The sequence below is a fragment of the Mus caroli genome, chromosome 2 (assembly GCF_900094665.2).
Source record: "Mus caroli chromosome 2, CAROLI_EIJ_v1.1, whole genome shotgun sequence".
NCBI lineage: Eukaryota > Metazoa > Chordata > Mammalia > Rodentia > Muridae > Mus > Mus caroli.
This window is the reverse complement of record NC_034571.1, coordinates 65,062,620-65,085,465: the sequence shown is the minus strand read 5'-3', so window position 1 is coordinate 65,085,465 and position 22,846 is coordinate 65,062,620. Positions and strand designations below refer to the sequence as shown.

Below are 22,846 nucleotides of genomic sequence, written 5' to 3'. Positions count from 1 at the left end.
TTTGAAAATGTTGTTCTATTCCACAAAGGAACCGTGACCCACAGGTTGAGAACCACTGCATAAGTTGCTTGAACTCCTCTGTCTATAGGTGAGACACTGTTAGCGAGTCTTACCGGTGATGTACTTCTTCAGGTCTTGTCTAGGCAGTCATATTGCTGAGGCATCATGGGAGTTTTTCTGTCATTTCCGGAAGATATACTCTCACAGCTGATTTCTGGGTACCCTGGGCCTTACAATCTATCTGCCCCCTCTTCCTTAGGTACAATTAATTTAAAAAAAAGTTACTGTGAATGACTTTCCTAATTTCTGTCACAGCATATTGTTAGTCTATAAAAAGCTACTAATTTTTGTATAGAAATATTTTAATCCTGCCACTTTGCTGAGAGTACTCAGCAGAACTGCTTTCTGGTGGAGTCTAGTTTAGAGTCTTTCACGTAGGATCATGTCATCTGTAAATTCTGACTTTTTTCCTTTTTATTTACCACCATGATTAAAAGAAAAAAAATAATCAAATAAGAATGGAGAGAGTGTACCCATACCTTCTCCTTGATTTAATACCTTCAGCTTATTCCATCTTTGCAAGAGATTTGTCACTTATAACTTTATTATATGGCATGCTCCTTCCAGGGCTAGTTAGAATCTCCAGGCACTGGAGAAAATGATGAATCTTGTCAGTTTTTATCTTTATCTCTTGGTAATACTGTGTGACCGTTATTTCTTCTTGATTCTATTTACATGCACACTAAATTTATTGATTTGCCCATATTGACTTTTTCTTCCATCATTGGAATGAAATTAAGTCAGTGATCTGGTGGTCCTGGAACTTGTTCTGTAGATCAAACTGGCCTTGAACTCACAGATCTGCCTGCCTGGAAGATCTGAATGTTAAGATTATGGGAATGTTCCACGATGCTCTGTTCTTTGCTGATTTTTCAAAAAACTTTTAGTTTAGTGCGTATGTGTGTGTGTGTGTAACATGGCATATATTGGGGGGGGTGTCATACAGTGACTTTTGAAAGTAGGTTCTTCTACCATATGGATTCTAGGGATCAAACCTAGGTCATCAGGTTTGACAGAAAGTACCTTTGACAGGGCTCTCCTGTAGGCTTATATTTTTTCAAAAACCTACTTTAATAAGGGCTCTTAAATGCTTTAACCTCCCTTTTTGCCAACCAATCGAAGGTAGGGGAGGAAGATGGCTAATAAGACAAGTGGGATGTGGACCTGTGTAGAGTAGTTCCTTGGAGGCAATTTCAAGCTTCATTGTCTGCAGTCTAGTCCACTAACAAAACACCAAACATGAATCAGCAGAGTGGCTCTGTCCAGAAGAAACCACAAGGCTCTGCTTATTGGCATGAGTCCATCAAAGTGGCAAGAAGCAGCTAGAACACCACCAGAAGTTCTGTGGTGTGTTTCTCTCTATGAAGTTAAGACAAGTGAAGATCAGAGAAGAAAGCAAGGAGAAGCAATGCAAGAGTGTTGTCAGCGAAGCCCAGCACCAGCGAAGCCCAATAAAGACCAACAACACAAAGCAACGGCAGTGTCATCCACTATCTGTTGGGTTATATTTATACTCTTTCCAAAAATCACAAATCCTCTCAAGCATCTGTTCCAACCAAACATCACAGGCCCCCTCACCAGGCAGTCTCCAGAAAACAAAACATGTCTGTTCTCAGCAAAACATCCTCTCATGTGACTGCTTCAGCAAAACATCCTCTCATAAGACAGTTTCCAGAAAAAAAAAAAATCACATGACACAGCTGGGTCTCCAATTAACCCAGAAATTTCCACTTCACCCTCCTATCCCTTTGTTGATATTTTTTGGGGAGTTGTCAAGATAATCTATATTTTGATGAAACTTAAGTATTGAAATCACCAGTATAATTATATTTGGATTAATCTGTCCCCTTATAGTCTACCAGTGTTTGCTTTATAAAACTAAGTATATTATAATATAATATAATATGATATAATATAATGGTGATATCCATAGCTTGTTTCCCTTTTTATAGTAGCCTTAAAAGTCTCTTTTGACCCACTTTGGCTTAAAGACTGCTTTGTCATATATGAGTATAGCTACTCCTCTTTGATTTTGGTTTCTGTTTTCTTGAAACACTTTGTCATTCCATTTCTATTGTGTCTTTATTCATTAAGTGAATTTCTTGCAGACAGCAAATAGTTGGCTTTTGTTTTTTAAACCATTCAGCCATTCTGCATCATTTAATTGGAGAATTAAAACCATTTATTTTGAGAGATGTTGGGCTGGGGATATAGCTCAGTTGGTAGAATGCTTGCCCAGCATGCAGAGCCCTGGGGATGACAACTAGAACTACATAAAACTGGACATGTGGTGCATGCCTGTAATTTCAACACTTGAGAAGATCAGAAATTTGAGATAATATTCTGCTATATAGTGTGTGCACTTAGAGGCTAGTCTAGGAAAGAAATACTGCCTTGAAAATATATTTCATATGTAGTATATATGTATATATATTTAAGGTTACTATTTAGAGGTGTATTTTTTTACTATTATTCATTTTATAGGTTGGCTGGTTTATTTGGCTAATAATGTTTGGATCTCTAGCTTTCATAATTTATCTACTCTTCCAGTGAGATTCTTTCCTGAGCTCTATCTTTCCCTGTGTTGTCTTCCCTTAAGTCTGTCTCTATTGGTAAAGCTGCTTTAGTGTGAACTGTGCATGTCTGTGAGCTGGTGCGGTGGCTTAGTGGGTAAAGGCACTTACTGTCTAGCCTGACAATAGAAGTCCCATGCCTGGAACTCCTGTAAAATTGGAAGGAGAGAACAGATTCCCATAAGTTGTCTTCCGACCTACGTATGTTCACTGTGGCAAAATGTGTGTGCAGGTGTACACATGTGCATACATAAATCAAACTTAGTTTTCAGGAACAGTTTTGGAGTATTTTGTGAACTATGTTGTATTCTGGATATACCATGACACTGTGATATCTGAAAAGTTAAAGAGATCTTTCCCTCAATTCAGATTGGCATAGTCATAAAGAAATTATTTAGGAATGATTTAAAATTTTTTTCTTAATTATCTCATAGCCAATTTAAAAGTGACAGAAATTTTTCAAACAATATTGAATCTTGGGGTTGGAGAGATGGCTCAGTGGTTAAGAGCACTGGCTACTCTTGCAAATGACTTCAGTTTGGTTTCCAGCACTCATATCAGGTGGCTCACAATCACCTGAAACTCAAGTTCCAGGGGACTCAATGTCCCCTCTGGACTCCAGAGGCAAATACATACACATTCAGACAGACAGACAGACAGACTGACTGACTGGCACACACAGAGACACACGCAATAAAATAAGTCTTAAAAAGTACAGAATCAGAAAAATAACATCAGTTGATGCATAAATACAAAGCCTTTCCAGTGTTGGATCAAAAATACATTTATCTTTCTTTTCATTTATTAATTTGAGAGTACACATGTACACAGACACACACACATACACACACATACATATGCACATGTAAAGGACCAGCCTCGGCCTAGAGAGGGATTCCTGAGGGAAGGGGTGTCTGGGAGCGGTGAAAACAAAAGACTCGAAGTCAAATTGTGGGTCCAAGCTGGTGGCTTATGTTCTGTTGAGATGGCTTTCCAGATCTGCTCTGCTCTGCTCTGCTCTTCTCTCTTCTCTGTCTGTCTCTCTCTCACACACACTCTCTTACTCTCACTCTCTCTCTTGCTCTCTCTCTCTCTCTCTTCCACATGCTCTCTTTCCTGCTCTGCTCTAGACAGATTTCTCTTGCTATTCTGAAAACTCTATGGTTGACACATCCAGCTTTCTGCTTCTAAAACTCTCTCTGCTTCTAAAAGCTCTCTGGATGGCTCATGGGTCTTCTGACCAAAGTCAGAAAACCTGCTATTGAGAAGGCTCAGCTGACTCCATGACAGGCTTCAAATTGGCAGTTCCGGACTGGGCAAGCCCAGGCTTTAGCAGCTGCTCTGCTACCTGCCTGAGGCAAGAGCAATGGGTCAGCAGCAGTTTCCAGACTTTCTGGCCTACTTGCTCAGCAACAGTTTCCAGCCCCGGTGCCCTGGTAATGGAATGTCCCTAGAGATGGAGTAAGATGAAAGTCTGGAATTCCCTAATGTGCTTTATTTAATTCAGGCCCGTGAGCTCACTTGGTTGTCTCTCTAGCTTGGTAATGGGAGACCCCAGCATGGCAGACTTCTGCAGAATAAAACACTCTGTATCTATATACTATTTGAGTTCGGGGTGCCATTCTTCTGAGAATCATGGACCATTACACTATAAAAAAAATTCTAGGATTTTTTTGACTGAGTCAAAAATCCTGTTAGAGAAATTCTAAAACCAATTCTCCAGTTTCCTGATCAAAACCAGAAAGCCAGAAAAAAATTCTTAAAGTTGTTTGCTCTTCTGGAAGCCTTCTTTGGATAAATGCTAGAAAGTGTTCTAAAAGAGCTGTGCTCACTCTCCATGGATTTTCTGACTAAAATCAGAAAAATTCTGGTAGAAAAATATTCCTGAAGAGCTGTTTTCACTGTCCAGAGATGCTCAGATAGCTGAGCTCTCACTAGGGAAAAATTCTAAAAAAGAACTGCTATCACTTTCTGCTAGCTCAGCTCATGCAGACCAAAAGTCTGGGTTTTTATTTACATATCAATTCTGTTATTTATTCCAGGTTCCCCTTTGAGTGTCCTATGAATAAGCATCCTGTTACCCAGCCCTTTGATTCTTAGCAGACAGCAAGCACTTCTTTTCTTTCTTTTTCTTTTTTCTTTTTCTTCTTTCCTTCTTCTTCTTCTTTCCTTCTTCTTCTTCTTCTTCTTCTTCTTCTTCTTCTTCTTCTTCTTCTTCTTCTTCTTCTTCTTCTTCTTCTTCTTCTTCTTCTTCTTCNCTTCTTCTTCTTCTTCTTCTTCTTCTTCTTCTTCTTCTTCTTCTTCTTCTTCTTCTTCTTCTTCTTCTTCTTCTTCTTCTTCTTCTTCTTTCTCCTTCTTCTTTCTCCTTTTCCTTCTTTCTCCCCCCCCCTCCTCCTCCCCCTCCTTTACATTGCAAAAGAATTCAGAGATCTAGCTGCTTCAGTTACTACTTGACTGGGACCCTGCCTTGGAATTACCATTCCAACCAAGCCTGGACCTAAATTCAAACTGTCCCAGGATGACCTTGAACTCAGGAAACTGCCTGCATTTGTATCTGCCTGTGTATCTTTCTAACAAACCGGCTCATAGGGTAGATGCCTCTGTTCCTATAGATCTGTGAAGTTCCTTAGACAATGCATTTTGTATCCTTATATTTTTGCATAGTTGAGACATTACATACTTTTAAACTCATGTTCTTAGAGTTCTTTTGAAGGTCCCAGAGACAAACTGTCCTGAAGGTACCATTTTGCTGAGGCATTAGCCACACCTTTGCATCCCAGACTCAAGCTGTCTCCAATTATCAAGAAGTCATTAACATTAACAGGGAGGACTTTCCTCTGAGGAATGTGAAAATATGTATATTATTATACAAACAAATCTCCCATCCGCTGCAGCCATCGACACTTGTGAAGGCCCATACCTGCTAGCCCTGTCCCAGGGGCAGGAACCATGCCATTCTGTCGCTACCAAGGGCCCCCTCCCCACCCACCCCACCCCTTTATTTTCCAGTTACTTTCCAGTTGCTGGGATACAGTCATGGAAACACCAATGTCCTATCTCATGAACATGGAGGTTATTCTCCCTGCCAGGGAGCAGAAGCAGATCCTGACACACGCTACATCAACAGTGACTTCCATTCTTTTAAGGCTTGATGTGGTGGTCACTGAAAGGGGATTGAAAGCACAGCTGTTGAGTCATGATATCACAGAGGTGAATCCAGACACTGCAAATAGGTAACGCATGCTGGAGAAAACAATTTACCCTCACCGCCTCATTTTTTTCACCTGTAAAATGGGGATATTAACATACTACATAGGGTTGTAAGATTATATAACCTATGTAGAGCATACTTTATGCTCTACCTACTCTGTGTTCCTGACACACTCTATCTCTTCCATGCTTCCCTCTCTAAGTGGCCAGCCTTGGACTTGGGCAAGGAGCTCAAACTAAGAATGTGGAACACTCGAACTCTGCACGGAAGAAGCCACAGTTACACTACGCGGCAGCTCTCTACTTTATATTTGGATTTGCATAGCATATACTCTTGAAAATAACTCTCACAGCAGCAATGCCCGCTAGGACCCATCCTCGCACTCGTCCGAGCTGTCCTCGCTGCCGTCCTCACTGCTGTCCACCTCGCTCTCGCTGCTCGAGTCCTCGTCACTGTCCTCTTCATCCTCCTCATCCTGAGCTTTCTCTGCCACGGAGAGGAGAGAGATGCTAACCATGTCCCCCAGGGTCCCTCTCTTCCAAAACTTATATCTCAACTCCCTCCACCACCAAATGTGCATTTTGAGGACTGTGAAAACTGAGCTGAACTTGGTGGAGAGTTAAAATAGAACACGGAAGCCAACGTAGTGACTGTGGGTTCAAAACTAACTTAAAGCACAGGTCTATAAAAATAACTCTTACTATTGACAATGAAATCCTTAAAAAGCCTGGCATGATGGTTCATGTATAATCCCAGAACTCAAGAAGCTGAGGCAGGAGGATCATGATTTCAGGGTTAGCTTTGATACTCTGTCTCAACAACAAACTAAGCAAACTTTGTAAAAGGAAAGGGAAGTTCTGAGCTAGAACAAGGGAATTGGCTTGGGGGGATTTAGATGGTTCTGGCGTCGCTGGAATTGTGAGACACACAATACTGTAACACATGGGAACGGTGGCACATTCTGCCTTTTCCATGTTCAAGAGCGCTGGCTTGTCTGGGCAGTTCCGTCCCATGGGGAGAATGGGGCTGTCACCTTTCCCATTCACAGAAGACAAGCTGATTTTACTTCATCATTTTAAAACACCGTTTAGACCAGTGGTTCATAACCTGTGGGTCTTGACCCCCTTTGGGACTCAAAACCTTCACAGGGATCACCTAAGACCATCAGAAAATACAGATATTTATGTTATGATTCATAATAGTAGCAAAATTACTCATAAAATAGCAACAAATAATGTTATGTTTGGGGGTCACCACAACATAAAGAACTGTATTAAAGGGTCTTGATGACAGGAAGTTTGAGAACTGCTGAGTTAGACATTCCTTAACATTCCCTGAAGATGTATTTTCATAATCTCTCATAATATTTTTTCTAAACACTATTTACAGTTCTATGAGGGGAAAAAAGAATTTCAAAATAAAAATTACCCTTCAGCAATATCTCTTCAATAAGTGAGAAAAATTCCTTGGCCACAGGATTTTCTGGTTCATAGATTAGGACTGAAAATGGACAACAGAACACATGTTATCGATATCCAGAGTGTTTCAGCAAACAGCCCCTTATAGTGAGACTGCCTGGAGCTGTCAATCAGAGCAGGTGAAAGCACAAAGCAAGAATTTCCACAATTCTAATTCATGCACATCTGAGAGCAAAGAAAACTCTCCATTTCTTTTTGGAGTTTTGAACACTTTTAAAAAAAATTTATTATTATACATAAGTACACTGTAGCTGACTTCAGATACACCAGAAGAGGGTATCAGATCTCATTACTGGTGGTTGTGAGCCACCATGTGGTTGCTGGGACTTGAACTCAGGACCTCTGGAAGAACAGTCAGTGCTCTTACCCACTGAGCCATCTCTCCAGCCCTCTTTTTGGAGTTTTTAAGTGAAATAATGCTCTCTGTATTTCCTACCTCCTGTCCAAAGAAGAAAACCTCTTCAACACAACCTCCTTCCCAGGCCAGGGGGGGAAGCTCTCTGAGAAGCAAAACCTCCAAGGGCAACAGTCTTGCAATGTGCAGACTCGGACGACAGGTCTGCCAACCCAGCTCCTGCTCCAGTCTCACCCACCCAGCGACTACATAAAGCTCCTGTCTGTCCCCAAAGAGTAGCATTTTCTCCCTTGTACCAACCCTTCCATGCCAGAAGTGCCAATGTTTTAAATAGGGAAATGATGGTATTTCTTCCTCTTTGTTCTGGCAGCTTTTACCCCTAGTCTGCACCTGGCCTCTGATGGCTTCCACGTCCTCCCCTCTTCAGGCCCTGACTCCACTTTTTAAAATAATCTTCACTTTTGCTGATTCTTGCTGTAACTGTGTTGCTTCTGCTGGACTACGTTCTGGAGGGCTTGTTGATATGCTACCAATATCCTAGAGGCCACAGTTCCATTTCAGAGTCACCCTGTTTTTTCAAAACTCCATAGATCACCCTCTACTTCCTTTCCTCTGGCCTTGAGGAATATTCCTGATTCTTTCCACTCACCTGTTTCATGCTCATGCAGTATCTTGGTGGCCCCCAGGGGGCGCTGAAACACCAAGCGTGCTATTCGTGTGTGTGTGTGTGTGTGTGTGTGTGTGTGTGTGTGTGTGTGTGTTTGTGTCTCTCTGTGTGTGTCTGTGCGTGTGTGTGTGTGTGTGTGTGTGGTAATTGTGGATGGCTCAAGGCTCCATTGACTCAGAGGAAATGATCCCTTGGCTTTTGCCTCAATTGAGGCTTTTGCCTCAATTCCCCCAAACAGGTCAACAGGAAATGCCCAGAGCATAGAACGAAATGTATAAAGGTACTTATTTTTATTTTATGTGCATTGGTGTTTTGCTTGCATGTATGTCTGTGTGAGGCTGCCTTATCACCTGGAACTGGAGTTACAGATGGTTGTGAGCTGCCACATGGGTGCTGGGAATTGAACCCAGGTCCCTTGAAAGGGCAGTCAGTGCTTTTTAACAACTGAGCCATCTCTCCAGTCCCCCAGATCTAAAATTTAAAACTCAGGGCTGAGTGAAGATACATGTTAGAAACTTTTATTAATTAATTAATTTATTTATTTATTAATTTAGTCTGTTAACTGGAGACTCAGGAAAAGGGCAGAAGCAGTATGTGAAAAGGTTCCCAGCACCCCCCTGGCAGCTCACAACCATCTGTAACTCCAGTTCCAGGTGATCAGACAGCCTCACACAGACATACATGCAGGCAAAGAAAATGCACATAAAATGAAAATAAATACCTTTTTACATTTTCGTTCTATTCAAGGAATTTTTGAACTTGATGAAACTATCAAGTACAGAGTTAAGAAAGTCATCAAAGCACTCACTGCTTAAACACCAAGAAAAGCACAGCCATCTTGAGAAATCCCAACCAGCTAGAAAGATAAGGTAGACCCTATCTCTCCTCTTGCCGGAAGCTTCCAGTGTTTCCCACTTACCACAGGGCAGCTGGGGAAAGGTCTGCGATGCCCACTCGGCCAGTGCCCATGCCATGACGCTGGCTTGCATGCTAGCACCTGCCTCTTGCCCAGTTTGATCCACACTGGTTTGTGGGGCTGCCTCAGGGCCCTCCCCTCTGGGCACAGCCATGGCTCCTCCTGCTCTTTGCCTTGTTCCTCTGTGTGCCTACCATCTGGCTCCCTACCTCTCAGTTCTGTGCTCAAGCTCTGAATGAAGCCTTCCAGGCCATCCGATGGAAACCGTTTGACCTTCTAGTATCTTCTCCTCCTCTCCCTTACTTTGGCTTCCTCCATGGCGCCTATCAGTCATGACACACCATTTACTCCTTACTTTATTGTTCGTCCAGCACTAGACCTGATTAACTGTGGGATTGGTTTAGGTAGAATGCTGATTTTCCAGGGTCTCACAAAGTGCCTCCCACACAAGCAGGGCTGAACATTTGTGGAATAGAGACTCCTATTAGTAGAGACTCCCAGGCCCCCTGGCTCCTAAACTAGCAGCATAAAGCGATTTACTGCCTCCTATGTCATGAAGATTCTCTTTTCCAGGACAGCGATCAGTCTGTCATCTACATCAATTTAATACACACAGAGGTGCTCTTGGGGTCCCGGTGAGTTATAGATTAACTGAACTAATTTATTCTAAAGGATCTCTGAGACACTGGCAGAGAAGTCACTAGACTGGGATAGTCCAGGCATCTTCATGTTATGAGATCGGTCCTAGAAGTAAAGGGATAGCTGGAGAAGGTAAGAGTGTTCTGTACTTACTCATCTGACATAATTTTTTTGCCAGCTGGTAGTCTCGGCCCATTTCTGCTCTCAGGAACTGGAAAACAAATTCTTCAGGTAAGTGGTTTCAAGACAAAATTTAAACAAACTCCCTAAAAATACTGATGAATGACTAGTTATTCTAATTTTTATTTTATTTTTTGAGACAGGGTTTCTCTGTGTATCCCTGGCTGTCCTATAACCCACTCTGTAGATCAGGCTGGCCTCAAACTCACAGAGCCTGCCTCTGCCTCTTGAGTGATGGGACCAAAGGCATGTGCCACCTAACCCAGCAGCTAACCCAGTGCTTTTAACACTTACACATTTCTCTGTGAATGAGTCTGTAGTCAACTAACCACACTTACATATTTTTATAATTTTTATTTTTATTCACATACGTGTGTGTGTGTGTGTGTGTGTGTGTGTGTGTGTGTGTGTGTGTGAATATATGCCATGTGTGTGCAGGTGCCTGCAGAGGTCAGAAGAGGGTGTCAGATCCCCTGGAGCTACATAGTGTGGGTGCTGGGAAGCAAACTCTGGTCCTCTGAAAGAGCAGACAAAGCCTTAACCAGCGAGCCATCTCTCCAGACTAAGTCTGTATCTGAAGGTGAATGATGGAGCTCGGTGGGAGAGCCCAGCCCTGTTGCCTGGCCACAAGATCTGTTTCTCAGCAGCCTGGGGATGAGGAGGCTGATTCAACCAGCATCACGTCGGTCTCATCATTTACTTTAAGGATTTCTTTGGTGCAGGGTCAGTTTTCCTCTAGCAACGTAGACCATGATGACATGACAGTTACTAATTTTAAACACATCGTGGGGGCTGGAGAGATGAGCCAGGCAATGAAGAACACGTGTTGCTCTTGAGAAGACCCAGATTATGTTCATACCTCCCATATGATGACCCATAACCATCTGTAACTCCAGTTCCCTAGGAATCCAAGGTCCTTTTCTGACCTGAGGACATCTGCATGTGTGAATATACTAAAGCACTCACAAACACTGACAAACAATAAACAAATCTTTTTTTTTGTTTGTTTGTTTTTATGTTGACAGGGTTTCTTTGTGTAGCCCTGGCTGTCCTGGAGCTCACTCTATAGACCAGGCTGGCCTTGAATTCAGAAATCTACCTGCCTCTGCCTCCCGAGTGCTGGGATTAAAGGAGTGCGGCACCACACCTGGCTTTTTGGTTTTTCAAGACAGGGTTTCTCTGTGTAGCCCTGGCTGTCCTGGAACTCACTTTGTAGACCAGGCTGGCCTCGAACTCAGAAATCTGCCTGCCTCTGCCTCCCAAGTGCTGGGATTAAAGGCGTGTGCCACCACTGCCCGGCTCAAACAAATTTTAAAAAGAAAAACAGCCAGAAGAACTGTGAACTAAAGCTGTGTTCATAGCTCAGTATCTACTGGTTCTGCAGATGCATCATCATTTGCTTGGACATCTTATTGCTTTGGCTGGTTAAAAAGTAGTACATGCTTGCAGTATAGGAATTTATAAGCTAAATAAATAATCCTGGCCCTAATTGAAAATACTCCTAATTCTATCATCTAGAGATGTAAAATTTTAAAACATTTTATATATATCCTTGTATTTTATTTTATGTGCATGAGTGTTTTGCCTGCTTGTGTGTGTGTCATGTGGTGCATGCCTGGTGCCCACAGAGTTCAGAAGAGGACATCACCCTAGAACTTGGGTTACAGATGGATATGAGCAGCCCCGTGGGTGTGGGAAACTAGACCTAGGTCCTCTGCAATAACAGCCAATGCTTTTAGCCAATCAGCCAACAACTCCTTTCAGGTATTTTTTAAATAAATGAGCGTATATACACATATAATGGTTATGTGCATATGTATTAAGATTGTTCAGAAACTTAAAAAAAAGCCAAACATTTGTGATCACTTTCTCCCTCTGGCACTAAAGTCTATTCTGGAGTTGGGGGCAGAGGTTGATTCAGGGCCTTGTGTGGACTGCGCATGTGTTCCACAACCCAGTTGACATCCGTAGACCTGAACAGTCTCTCTTACTTAGGGTATAATTTTACTAGAATAATATTGTATCGTTAGCTCTTTCTATTGCCTCTAATAAAGAAACCACCCTACTGTCTGATGGCAGTCCTTGTTTGTGTGAGGCAGCTTAGGAACCTACACAGTACAGAGATCTACCTACAAGAGCAAAGTCCTCTGCAGGATGAGGTGACACCCCTCTCTCACTCCCAGACATGGGAAAAGAACAATTTACCAATTTAAGAAGCAGTTCTTTAACATTTTTCTCAGTTTCTGTCCTAAGGTTTTTAAACACTTTCTTCCTGGGGCTGGTGATATGGCTACTCAGTTGGTATTGGTGCTTGTTACCAAGCCTGACGGCCTGAGTTCAATCCCCAGGACCCACACGTGCACTGTGAAACACACACACACACACACACACACATACCTCCCAGTAAACAAATAAAATAAAAATGTAATTAAATGTGTTCTTTTTTTTTTTAAAGATTTATTTAATGTATGTGAGAACACTGTAGCTGTCTTCAGACACACGAGAAGAGGGCATCAGATCCCATTACAGATGGTTGTGAGCCACCATGTGATTGCTGGGAATTGAACTCAGGACCTTTGGAAGAGCAGTCGGTGCTCTTAACCACTGAGCCATCTTTCCAGCCCTAAGTGTTTTTCTTCACTTGATCTTAGCCAAAAGGCTGAGAAGCGATCCTAAGTGTTTTTCTTAGTGTAAACAGAACTCTCTGAGAAACGTCTCTGTTGATTGATAATTTAATTGGAGTCTTTCCTTACATATTAACAAATGCCATCACTGCTTTAAAAAAAAATCTCTATTCTTGTCCAAGGTTTAGACTTTAACTTAATTTTGCATTTATTTTATGTATGTGTGAGTGCCTGCGTTATGTATGAGCATCATGTGTGTATCAGGTGTCCAGAGGCCAGAATTGGGTATCAGAGACCCTGGAAGTTACAGGCAGGTTGTCAGGTAGGTGTACACATGCAGGAACCAAACGCAGGTCTTCAGCAAAAGTAGTCGTGCTTTTAACTGCCCAGCCATCCCTCCAGCCCCATTCCTCTTTGTAGTTACACTTTATTTATTTATTTATTTATTTATTTATTTATTTATTTATTTATTTGAGACAAGGTCTCAAGTAGCCCAGGCTGGCCTCAAACTCTAGCTAATGACCTCTTGTTTTTCCTCCCCACCCCCACCACACACACACACACATACACACACACACACACGGCCTGGGATCATAGGTGTGTGTTACCAGGCCTACAATTTTCTGCTTCCTTATTAATTGTGATATGCGTTGGTTTATCTGCACATTTTCCAAATATCTACCACTTGATCTCTTAACTTGCTTCCTTTACCTTGAATTTTAACTAGCTTCTTCAGTTCTTGTTTGTAATTTTTCCAGTTTCTGATGTTACTATTTAGTGAATACTTTTAATTGCCACTGGATCATCTCGAACTAAGTTCTGAGGGCTGGACAGAGGGCTCAGTGGTTCTGAGTGCTACCTTCACAGTCACATGGACCAGAGTTCTGATCCAAGCACCTGTGAAACAAGCCATGAGTTCTTTCCACACCTGGGATCCTGGCTCCGGGTGTGGGCAGAGTAAGATGGAGACAGAAGGATGTCTGAGGCTTGTTGGCTTCCAGCTAAGCCAAGAAAATGCAAGTACCAAGTTTAGGGAAACACTGTGCCTCAAAACAATAGGCTAATTTTATAATTATTAATATATACTGATTCATTTGCTCTAGCTGATAAGATTGTGTCCTGTTTAACTCTTTCAGCATCTGTATGCCTCTTCAGTTATAACACATGTGCACAGACTTACTTCTGCCATTAGTTCCAGTGGGGCTTGAGTCGCCTTCTTAGCGGGGCCTTCGTCATCTTCGTTGCTGCTGTCCTCTTCACCATCACCATCTGTCGAGTCTGACAAGTTCTCTTCAATGTCCTCAAGGCAATAGTCTCTATTTTCCTCTTGCTTTGCAAGGACCAAATCCTTGCTTGTTTCACCTGAAAACAGAACACACATAACCAGCAAATGATGGAAAGTTTAGGTGTTAAAATGGACACGGTCCTATGAGCATCCATCCGTGAGACAGACATATTAATAACAACCGTCAGCACACAAAAATCATCACTCTCCCACCTGTATGTATATTAGGTCATAGATCATTTACCTCTATTAACATCCCAATGAGATGGTTAGTGTGTTTTTTATTTATATACTTAAATTTAAAATTTTTTTTTGGTTCTTCAAAGACAGTACTCCTTTAAAATTTTTTAAATTTAATTTAATCTTATGTGCATTGGTGTTTTGTCTGCAGCCATATTCGTGTGAGGATGTCAGATCCCTGGAACTGTAGTTACAGACAGTTGTGAGATGCCTGGAATTGAACCCGGGTCCTCTGCAGGAACAGTTAGGAGCTGGTGCTCTTCACTGCTGTGCTAGGTAGTGTTTCTATTCCTATCTACTGATGAAGAAACTGGGGGCATGGAAATGAAACAACCCCATATTCAAGTTCCTAAGGCAACCCCGTCAGTTTGGCTGGAGTTGATACTCATAACAACAGTCTATATTGTTCTTTCCTAAAATACATTAAAATGTACTATTAGGGCAATTTAAAAGAATTCTAATTCTTCTAATGTGGGTCTTTGGGTAGCACTATGAGACTACTATGCCTTTCTTTGGCTTTCTGTAGTCTTCCATACTTCCAGACTGAACTCATTATACCCAGCTCCTTCTCAGAAGATTCTGAGTGTCTATAAAGTCTCTTCTTTGATGGGATCATAGCCATGAGGTACTATAAACACTGTATAAACACTTAGATGGAAAAGAAAAATAAGACATTCGGGGGAAAGCACCAGAGAAGACAAGCTGGGAAAAGACCGATGAGAAAAGAAAGAACAAAGAGAAAGAAAGAAAGAAAGAGAGAGAGAGAGAGAGAGAGAGAGAGAGAGAGAGAGAGAGAGAGAGAGAGAAAGCGACTCTAAACCAAATGCCTGTCCTGAAAGTGGACAGTGGACCTTAAGGGTTCCATCTACCTGCTTTCGCCTCGTCCACAGTCTCCATGAAACCACGCCCTCCTGAACCTCCAAGGGGCACCCGGTTTGTGCACCACCTCACCATACTGATGTCATCAGGGGAAGGGTCATAATAGGTGATTAAGAACATCCTTTGACATCACAAAGATAGCCTCATTCAAGGCAGACACTCAGCATTGTGAAGGAGTTTCCTGATCTCCGGTTCCAAAGCATTCTCTCCTGGGTGCTGTTAATGTCACTGTAGCCCCTCTTACAGCCTCAAATTATCTTTCATGGTGGTGTTTTATATCACTGTTTAAAATTTGTATTTTTAAAGTGATTGATAACAATTGCATGTATTCAGCTGGATGGTGGTGGCACACTGCTTTGAACCCAGCACTGGAGAGGCGGAGGCAGGGAGATCTCTGAATTCAAGGTGAGCCTGATCTACAGAGTTGGTTCTAAGACAGCCAGAGCTCCATAGAAAGACCCTGTCTTAGAAAAAAAATTCATGAATTTATGGAGTACCACGTAATGTTTAATGCATGCATAAATTTTGTGGTGTTTACAGCAGGTTAAATATACCTCATCAAATGTATCACTTCCTCAAGGTGAAAACAGACTCCATCACTCTAGTTTGTGGAACAGTGTATTTTCCTTGTCTCTGGTCATCTGTTTAACAGAACATCCGACTTCTAACTCCTGTCTCCTCCCTGCACTGACCAGTTTTCCTCAGCTCTGCCTTCTCCCTTTCTCTGCCCAGCCACTGGTTACCTCCTTCTCTCCAGTCTTAACTTTTGGTTCCACTAATGAGAGTCCTTTGGCACGGTCTTTCTCTGCCTGTCTTGTTTCATGTAATGTAAAGATCTCCAGTTCCATCTATGTTGTAAATGACAGGATTTCATTTATCTTTAACATCCTAACAGTATTCCTTTTAAAAACTCTATTCTTCAACACTTACTTTGTTAGAACTGGCCAACTATCTCTATCTAGAAGATGACCTTCCCAAGAGAAAGGTCAGTGTCTGGTCTGACAACTGGATCCAGTTTTTAAGCTGGTACCTAGCATGCTAGCTTGTTAAGTTTTCATAGTATTTTAATCCATTCTAGGACTTCATACCCTGTAATATTTATCTTATATAATGGATAGCCACAGATGCCTGTCTGCATATCAAATAATCCAGTATATGAGTTTGAACATGTACTGCTTCCTTTGACCTACCTTAGATCGACAGCATTGTCAACTCATGTCCATGAGCTTTGGGTTAAAACAGAAGCCACAATTACTTCAGTAAGACAAATGCTATTTGTTACCTGCGCTTTCTTTTAGGAAGGAAGATGACCACAGGTCGGACTGCCGGTTTGTTAAGACATCTTTATTTTCAGTACTCCTTGAGGATGGTCTGTTATCAATACTTTTAAAAGAGGCTTTATCTTCGCTCTTCTTTGAAGAGGCTTCTTTTCTAATCATAAAAGCCAGATAGTGAAACATCTCAGTCACAGTGATCGTCATGTTTTATGTTCACAAAACACACATGTGCGTACTATGTCTCAAAGAAAATTAGAATATAATATACCAAGCAAACATAGACTTAAAGAGTATGTTGGCTCTTTGGAAAAGCATAATCTTTATTATTCATGGAAAACCATTTCTGCTTGTTATTTATTGTTGTGTAACAATTCATAGACTCTCTTTTAGAGTTCCAACACACAGCACATAAGAGAATCATTTAGGAAATTATTTATGGTTCATTGTGATGTGGTGACAGAAAACCATAAAATTGGCCTCAAATGACTTTTGAAGTTTGTAAATAGATGCCCGAGTTTGCCAAGTGCTATATTCATAGTAAGGTTCCCACACTAATATTAACCCTACAGTCGTAAAACAGCTTAGCTTTCACATTAGAAAGTTCATCCCAATAAATGGAACATTGAGAAAAGGCGTCCTGGATGCACACTCTATCCATAGAGAAACCCGGCTATGATTGTGACAATGTTCCAAAGCCCTTTGCCGAGTGTTAAGGATCTTTCAGTGTCAGCCAGGTGTGTGTTACACAACTTTAGTCCCAGCACTTGGGAGGCAGAGGCAGGTAGGTCTCTGAGTTCAAGGCCAGCCTGGTCTACAGAATGAGTTCCAGGCCGAGAAGGGCTACTCAGAGAAACCCTGTCTTAAACAAACAAACAACAACGACATCAACAAAACCAATGCTTTATCATTTCTCTTTTGAAAAATATTCCACTTCCTGCTTCATGGAAAGATCCTAAATGATTAAATTATGGTGGTTTTGACCTTTCAAAGTAGACTGAAGTCCAAACACTCAGTATCATCAGTTATCTTGGTTCTGCTTTTTTTCTTTCTTTTGACATTCCTTTCCTTTGCGTGTGTTAGGTCATGTGTCATGGCATGTATGTGGAGGTCAGAGGAGAATAGTTGTAGGAGCTGGTTCTCTCTGCCAGGTAAGTCTTTGAGATCAGACTCAGGAAATCAGACTGGGTGGCAAGCTCCTTTTGGCCTTCTGATCCTTTTTGCTAGTCCTTGGATTTTGACTCTACAAATGGGTTGACTGGCTTGCTGTATTCCTTTGTAGAGACAATAAATGGAGCTTTTATTTCCCTAGGATAGTTGACTAAGCTATCCCATTCTTGGTTGTTTACCCAGAAAGGTTTAATCCAATATACCCCAATAAAAAAACCTTGACATCCATATTTGTTTATTATTGTACCATACTCTATAGCCAGGAAGGAGAACTAGTCTAATATTCATCCATGGATATGTGATGGTTTGAATAATAGTCCCCATAAACTCAAAGGTTTGAATTTTGGTTTCCAGTTAGTAGAATTGTTTAAGAAGTTTTAGGAGGTGTAGCTTATTAGAGTAGATATGGCCTCGTTGGGAGAGCTGTGTCACTGGGGGATGGGTTGAGGTTTCAAAAGCCTATGCTAAATTCAGCCTTGCTGGCTCTCTGCCTGAAACGCATAGAACAGATGTGATCTCTCAGCTCCAGAGCCATCTGGCCTGCCTGCTGCCATACACCCCACCATGATGGTCATGGACTCTCTCTCTGAAACTGTAAGCCAGCCCTCAGTTAAATGATTCTTTGCTAAGTTGCCTTTGTCACAGTATCTCTTCACAGCAATAGTAAACCTATCCAAGACAAGATGGATATGTAAAGAAAATACATGGTGCATATACATAATGAGATGTTAGACACCTTCAAGTCGAATGCGATGTGCACAGTTTTAATCCCAGCACTCAGGAGGCAGAGGAAGGTGATTCTTTGAGTTGGAAGTCAGCCTGGTCTATATAGTGAGTTCCCAGGCTACACAGGAAACTCTGTCTCAAAGCTAGAAGAAAAAAATAGTTGTGTCCACTCAAGAAAAATGAAATCACAACATTTTCAGAAAAATGGATGCATTGAAAATCATTGTGTGAAGACAAATAAGCCCAAGACAGTGCATGTTTTCTCAGATACTGTGGTGGTTTGAATATCCTTGACCCTTGGGAAATGGCACTATTAGGTGGTGTGGCCTTGTTGGAATAGGTGGCCTTGTTGAAGGAAGTGTGTCACTGTGGGGGTGGACTTTGAGGTCACTAATCAGAATAAATCCTCCTCTTGGCTGCTTTTGGATCAAGACACAGAACTCTTGGTTCCTCCAAAGCCATGTCTGCCTTCATATAGTCATGCTTCCCACCATGACAATAATAGACTGAACCTCTAAAAATGTAAGCTAGTCCCAATTAAATGTTGTTCTTTATAAGAGTTGCCTTGGTTATGGTGTCTCTTCATAATAATGAAACCCTAATGAAGACAGATACCGAACCCAAATTTAAAATTGTATGTATGAGTGTGTGTTAATACGTGTTTATAGATTATGAAACTAGAAAGGGAAGAAAGCATCTTAAGAGTATTAGATGGAGTACATGGAAAAGAACAGTGGAAAGGGAGACAGACTGGGGAAAAGGATGAAGCAAGCGGGAAGGATGAGAGGTGGCAGCAGGGGAGGGGACTTACAGAACAAAGTCAAAGTATGACATGTGTACACCTAAAACCTTTTTTTTTTTTTTTTTTTTTGAGATATAAAAATGACAGCAGGAACCAATCCACACACACCCTTCTCCGCACATAAAAAGGGCACAGGAAGACAATTTATGTTCTGACCCTTTGGTCTTCTAATAGTGTCAGAGAAACTTGACATTGACAGTCCAAGTCCTCAATTGCTTGGGATGGCAGGACCATTGTTTGGCTGCCATAGAATGGCTTGCCAGAACTTACATATGGTCACACCAACTCTAAGAAAAGGGTTTTCATGCCTTTCTCTTCACTAAATGACAGTTGACTTTTAGATGTCATTATTATAAGCATTATTAATTATTATTGTTTTATGTACCACATTGCTAAAGCTGGCATAACTGAAGTCAATAGGAAGCAGCATATATGCCTAAGACTCTGTGAACTAGGATGTCTGCAGATCCATCCACTTATATCCCTGAGTAGGGGGGTTAGCCAACACACTTCAGAGGACTGGAGTAGTTGAACATACTCTGATTCACCTTCACTGTCCCGGGGCTGCATGGAACACTAGCTACTGCTGCAAGCCGCAACCATAAACACCCACGACCAAAATCTATCTGAGCACTGACCCAACAAGTTAACAGTAAAGCACAAGCCCTTTTCTTCTCACTTCCTGTAGAGTCTACAGTGTAGATACTTAAAGAATCACAAGCTATAAATTCAACCCTTTCTCCAACTAAAATCTACTGACTTTAGCAGGATGTGGTGGCTCATGCCTTTAATCCCAGCACGTGGGAGGCAGAAGCAGATGGATCTCTATGAGTTAGAGGCCAGCCTGGTTTACAGAGAGAGTTCCTGGACAACCCACGCTACCTAGGGCTGTCTTCAGCCCTTCTCCTAAAAACAAAACAAAACAAAACAACTCCACTGACTTCCTTTTGAGATGGTGATGTTCACAGTAAGAAGAACTCTAACTACTTAAGAAAACAGTTAAGAGACTCATAGCTTTCACAACAGCGAGAATGGAGGGAAGATTGCAAATTTTACTGTATGTACCAACATTTTCGATATGGAAGGCATTTATTTAATCAAGTAGTTTTGAATGCTACGAAGTTACTCATTCGATGGTCTGGCAAAGCGTGGCTGTGCTGGAGAGTAACTATCCTAAACTTTAGTGTCTTTCTTAGTTTTAAAGAACTGTATCCAGCATATTTAGGAAATGTCTCCCAATTACTATTGGAATTAGTAGTAGTGCTCTTAGCGACGGGGCCATCACTAAGGTCTGCCCTGCGCAGGACAGCAGACAGCGTGGACCTCTACCACCTTTCCCCAAGTCTCTGAATAAAGTGTTTAAACAGTCTCCCCCCAATAGAATTAGTAGTATTTTCAGAAAACTTATAATCTAAATTTTATCTTAAATGATTTATTTTTTTAAGATTTATTTATTTCATGTATGTGACTACACTGTTACTGTCTTCAGACACACCAGAAGAGGGCATCAGATCCCGATAACAGATGGTTGTGAGCCACCATGTGGTTGCTGGGATTTGAACTCAGGACCTTTGGAAGAGCGTTCAATGCTCTTAACCACTGAGCCATCTTTTCAGCCCTTAAACAATTTATATTGATCAACTATATAAGTCAAAAATCAAAACTATTTAAATCTTACTTTGCTGAGAATGCATTAGCTCCACCCGGGATCTGTGCTGGAGAAGTATAAAGCTTGTTTGATAATCTTGGTCTGCGTCCAAAGTGGGATTTGCTTAAGTGAAGTAGAAATGAGAAGTCAGCTTAGCATTCATTTTAGAAAAGGTTGTATAGCATACACACCATCACAGAACACAACCTATGCATACCATCGCAGAACACAACCCTAGGGTACAGTTTCTTCAACTTTGGTCAACAAATTGTGGATTTGCTTCAGCCATTTCCCCTGTAGGTGGGGCAGAAGTGAAGACTCAGAACAAGGAGAGAGAGAGAGAGCGAGAGCGAGAGCGAGAGAGCGAGAGAGCGAGAGAGCGAGAGAGCGAGAGAGCGAGAGAGAGAGAGAGAGAGAGAGAGAGAGAGAGAGAGAGCACTAATGTTCTTTAACCTAGCACAGGTAGGGTCCTTACCTAACCAAAGGACCTCCCGGTCAGCAGGTGGAGCCAACGGTGCTGAGCTTGCCTAGGAAGCTCCTCTGAGAAATTCTCTGAGTTCATTCTTCTCTATGGTCACTACAGATTTTCATTTTTCCTGTCATCACAGTCTTCAAAAACTAACCTCAGTTACTTTTAACTTTCAATAAAGAACCTGGGACGGTCACACCACACATCTGTGAGGCTCACTGCCTACAGTTACCACCCTTGCTCTTGTCCCTGCATGAGCACAGGGATATCTGACCACAGTGTTCTGCTCCCCTGTCCAGGTCTGGTCTGCACTGACTTCCTGGGCTGTGTCTCCCGTGGAATGTGGATCAGCTCTGCTTCAGGCCCACCCCTGCTCAGCATCGTCTACAAACACTGGCTAGGATACCCAAGGTGAACAAAGCTATTAAATATGAGCAGCACCATCCTGTGGGCTGGATCTCAGCTTAATGATGAGCATCGCATTTCTCTCCCGGCTGCCAGGAGCGGGGCTCCTTCCTGGTTATGATGCAGTGTATTCTAACTATGACCCAGAATAAAGCTCCACACTGAAGTTGCTTCTGTCAGGCATTTAGTCACAGCAAGGAGAGAAGCAACCAATACAGCTTGGGCACACTGACACAACAGTCGCTTATTCCTGCCGATGCCCTGTTAACTTCCATTAGTACTGGAAGAATCACAAGTCATGAATTCAACCTTTTCTCCAACTAAAAGCTACTCAGTTTAGCAGGATGTGGTAGCTCATGCCTTAAAGCCCAGCACTTGGGAGGCTGAAGCCTAAACATTAGTACTGGGCAATGTTATCTCTTTTTGAGTGGGCTTTCAACTCTGTGATAACAGGATATACAGAAGTATGTGGAGGTACATAACAGGACATACAGAAGTATGTGTAGGTAGATAGATAACAGGACATACAGAAGTATGTGTAGGTAGATAACAGGATATACAGAAGTATGTGTAGGTAGATAGATGTACTTTATACAGGACTTTTTTTTACAGTGGACTGTAACTTGAAACATCCTCTGACAATGTAAATCCTCTGACATTGACCTATTACATATTACTTTCTCTTTGATGCAAAATATACGGGGTGGGGGGTTGGGTGAGATGGCAGATCTGGTAATGGCAGTTACTGCCAAGCCTGATGAATTGAGTTTGAGCCCCAAGGCCTCCATGACAGAGGAAAAAAAAAAAACTACTAGAAGCTGTCTCCTGACCTTCACATCTGTGGCTCACATCACTCCCTACCTAAATACAAGTTCTTTTTTGCTGTTGCTATTTTTTTTTTAATTTTTATTTTTTATTTTTGAGATAGGATTTCTCTGTGTAGCCCTTGCTGTCCTGGAACTAGTTCTATAGACCAGGCTGGCTTTGAATTCAGAGATTTGCCTATCTGTCTCCCAAGTGCTGGGATTAATGGTGTGTGCCACCAATGCCCGGCTACACGGATTTATTTTTTAGGTATTATATTTATATGATGTATAAAGTTTGCAGCAAAAGTAAAGGTGAGGAGGGGGGACCCTCTAGAATGTACCAGAGACCAGGGAGATGAGAGACTTTCAGGACTCAAAGGGAGGGAGCTTAGATGAAATGCCCAACAGTGGGGAGAGGGTACTTATATAGAGTCCATAT

The 22,846-nt window shown here is 41.8% G+C and overlaps 1 protein-coding gene across 4 annotated transcripts in view; it reads right to left on the bottom strand.

The window, feature by feature from the left end:
• Nucleotides 1-5,662: 5,662 nt before the first annotated feature.
• Nucleotides 5,663-22,846, bottom strand: part of Erich2 (glutamate rich 2) — a 34,293-nt gene continuing 17,109 nt past the window's right edge. For 3 of the 4 annotated variants that reach the window (XM_021155345.2, XM_021155339.2, XM_021155342.2), the window contains 6 exons: nt 20,758-20,850; nt 16,390-16,538; nt 13,884-14,065; nt 10,053-10,110; nt 7,273-7,344; nt 5,663-6,330 (listed from right to left, as the gene is read on the bottom strand). In XM_021155345.2, the coding sequence (XP_021011004.1) occupies nt 6,209-6,330; nt 7,273-7,344; nt 10,053-10,110; nt 13,884-14,065; nt 16,390-16,538; nt 20,758-20,850 (676 nt within the window). In that variant the 3' untranslated portion in view covers nt 5,663-6,208. Of the gene's footprint in view, nt 6,331-7,272; nt 7,345-10,052; nt 10,111-13,883; nt 14,066-15,097; nt 15,147-16,389; nt 16,539-20,757; nt 20,851-22,846 lie in introns of those variants that run through there. The other variant, XM_021155349.2, reaches the window with a different exon arrangement.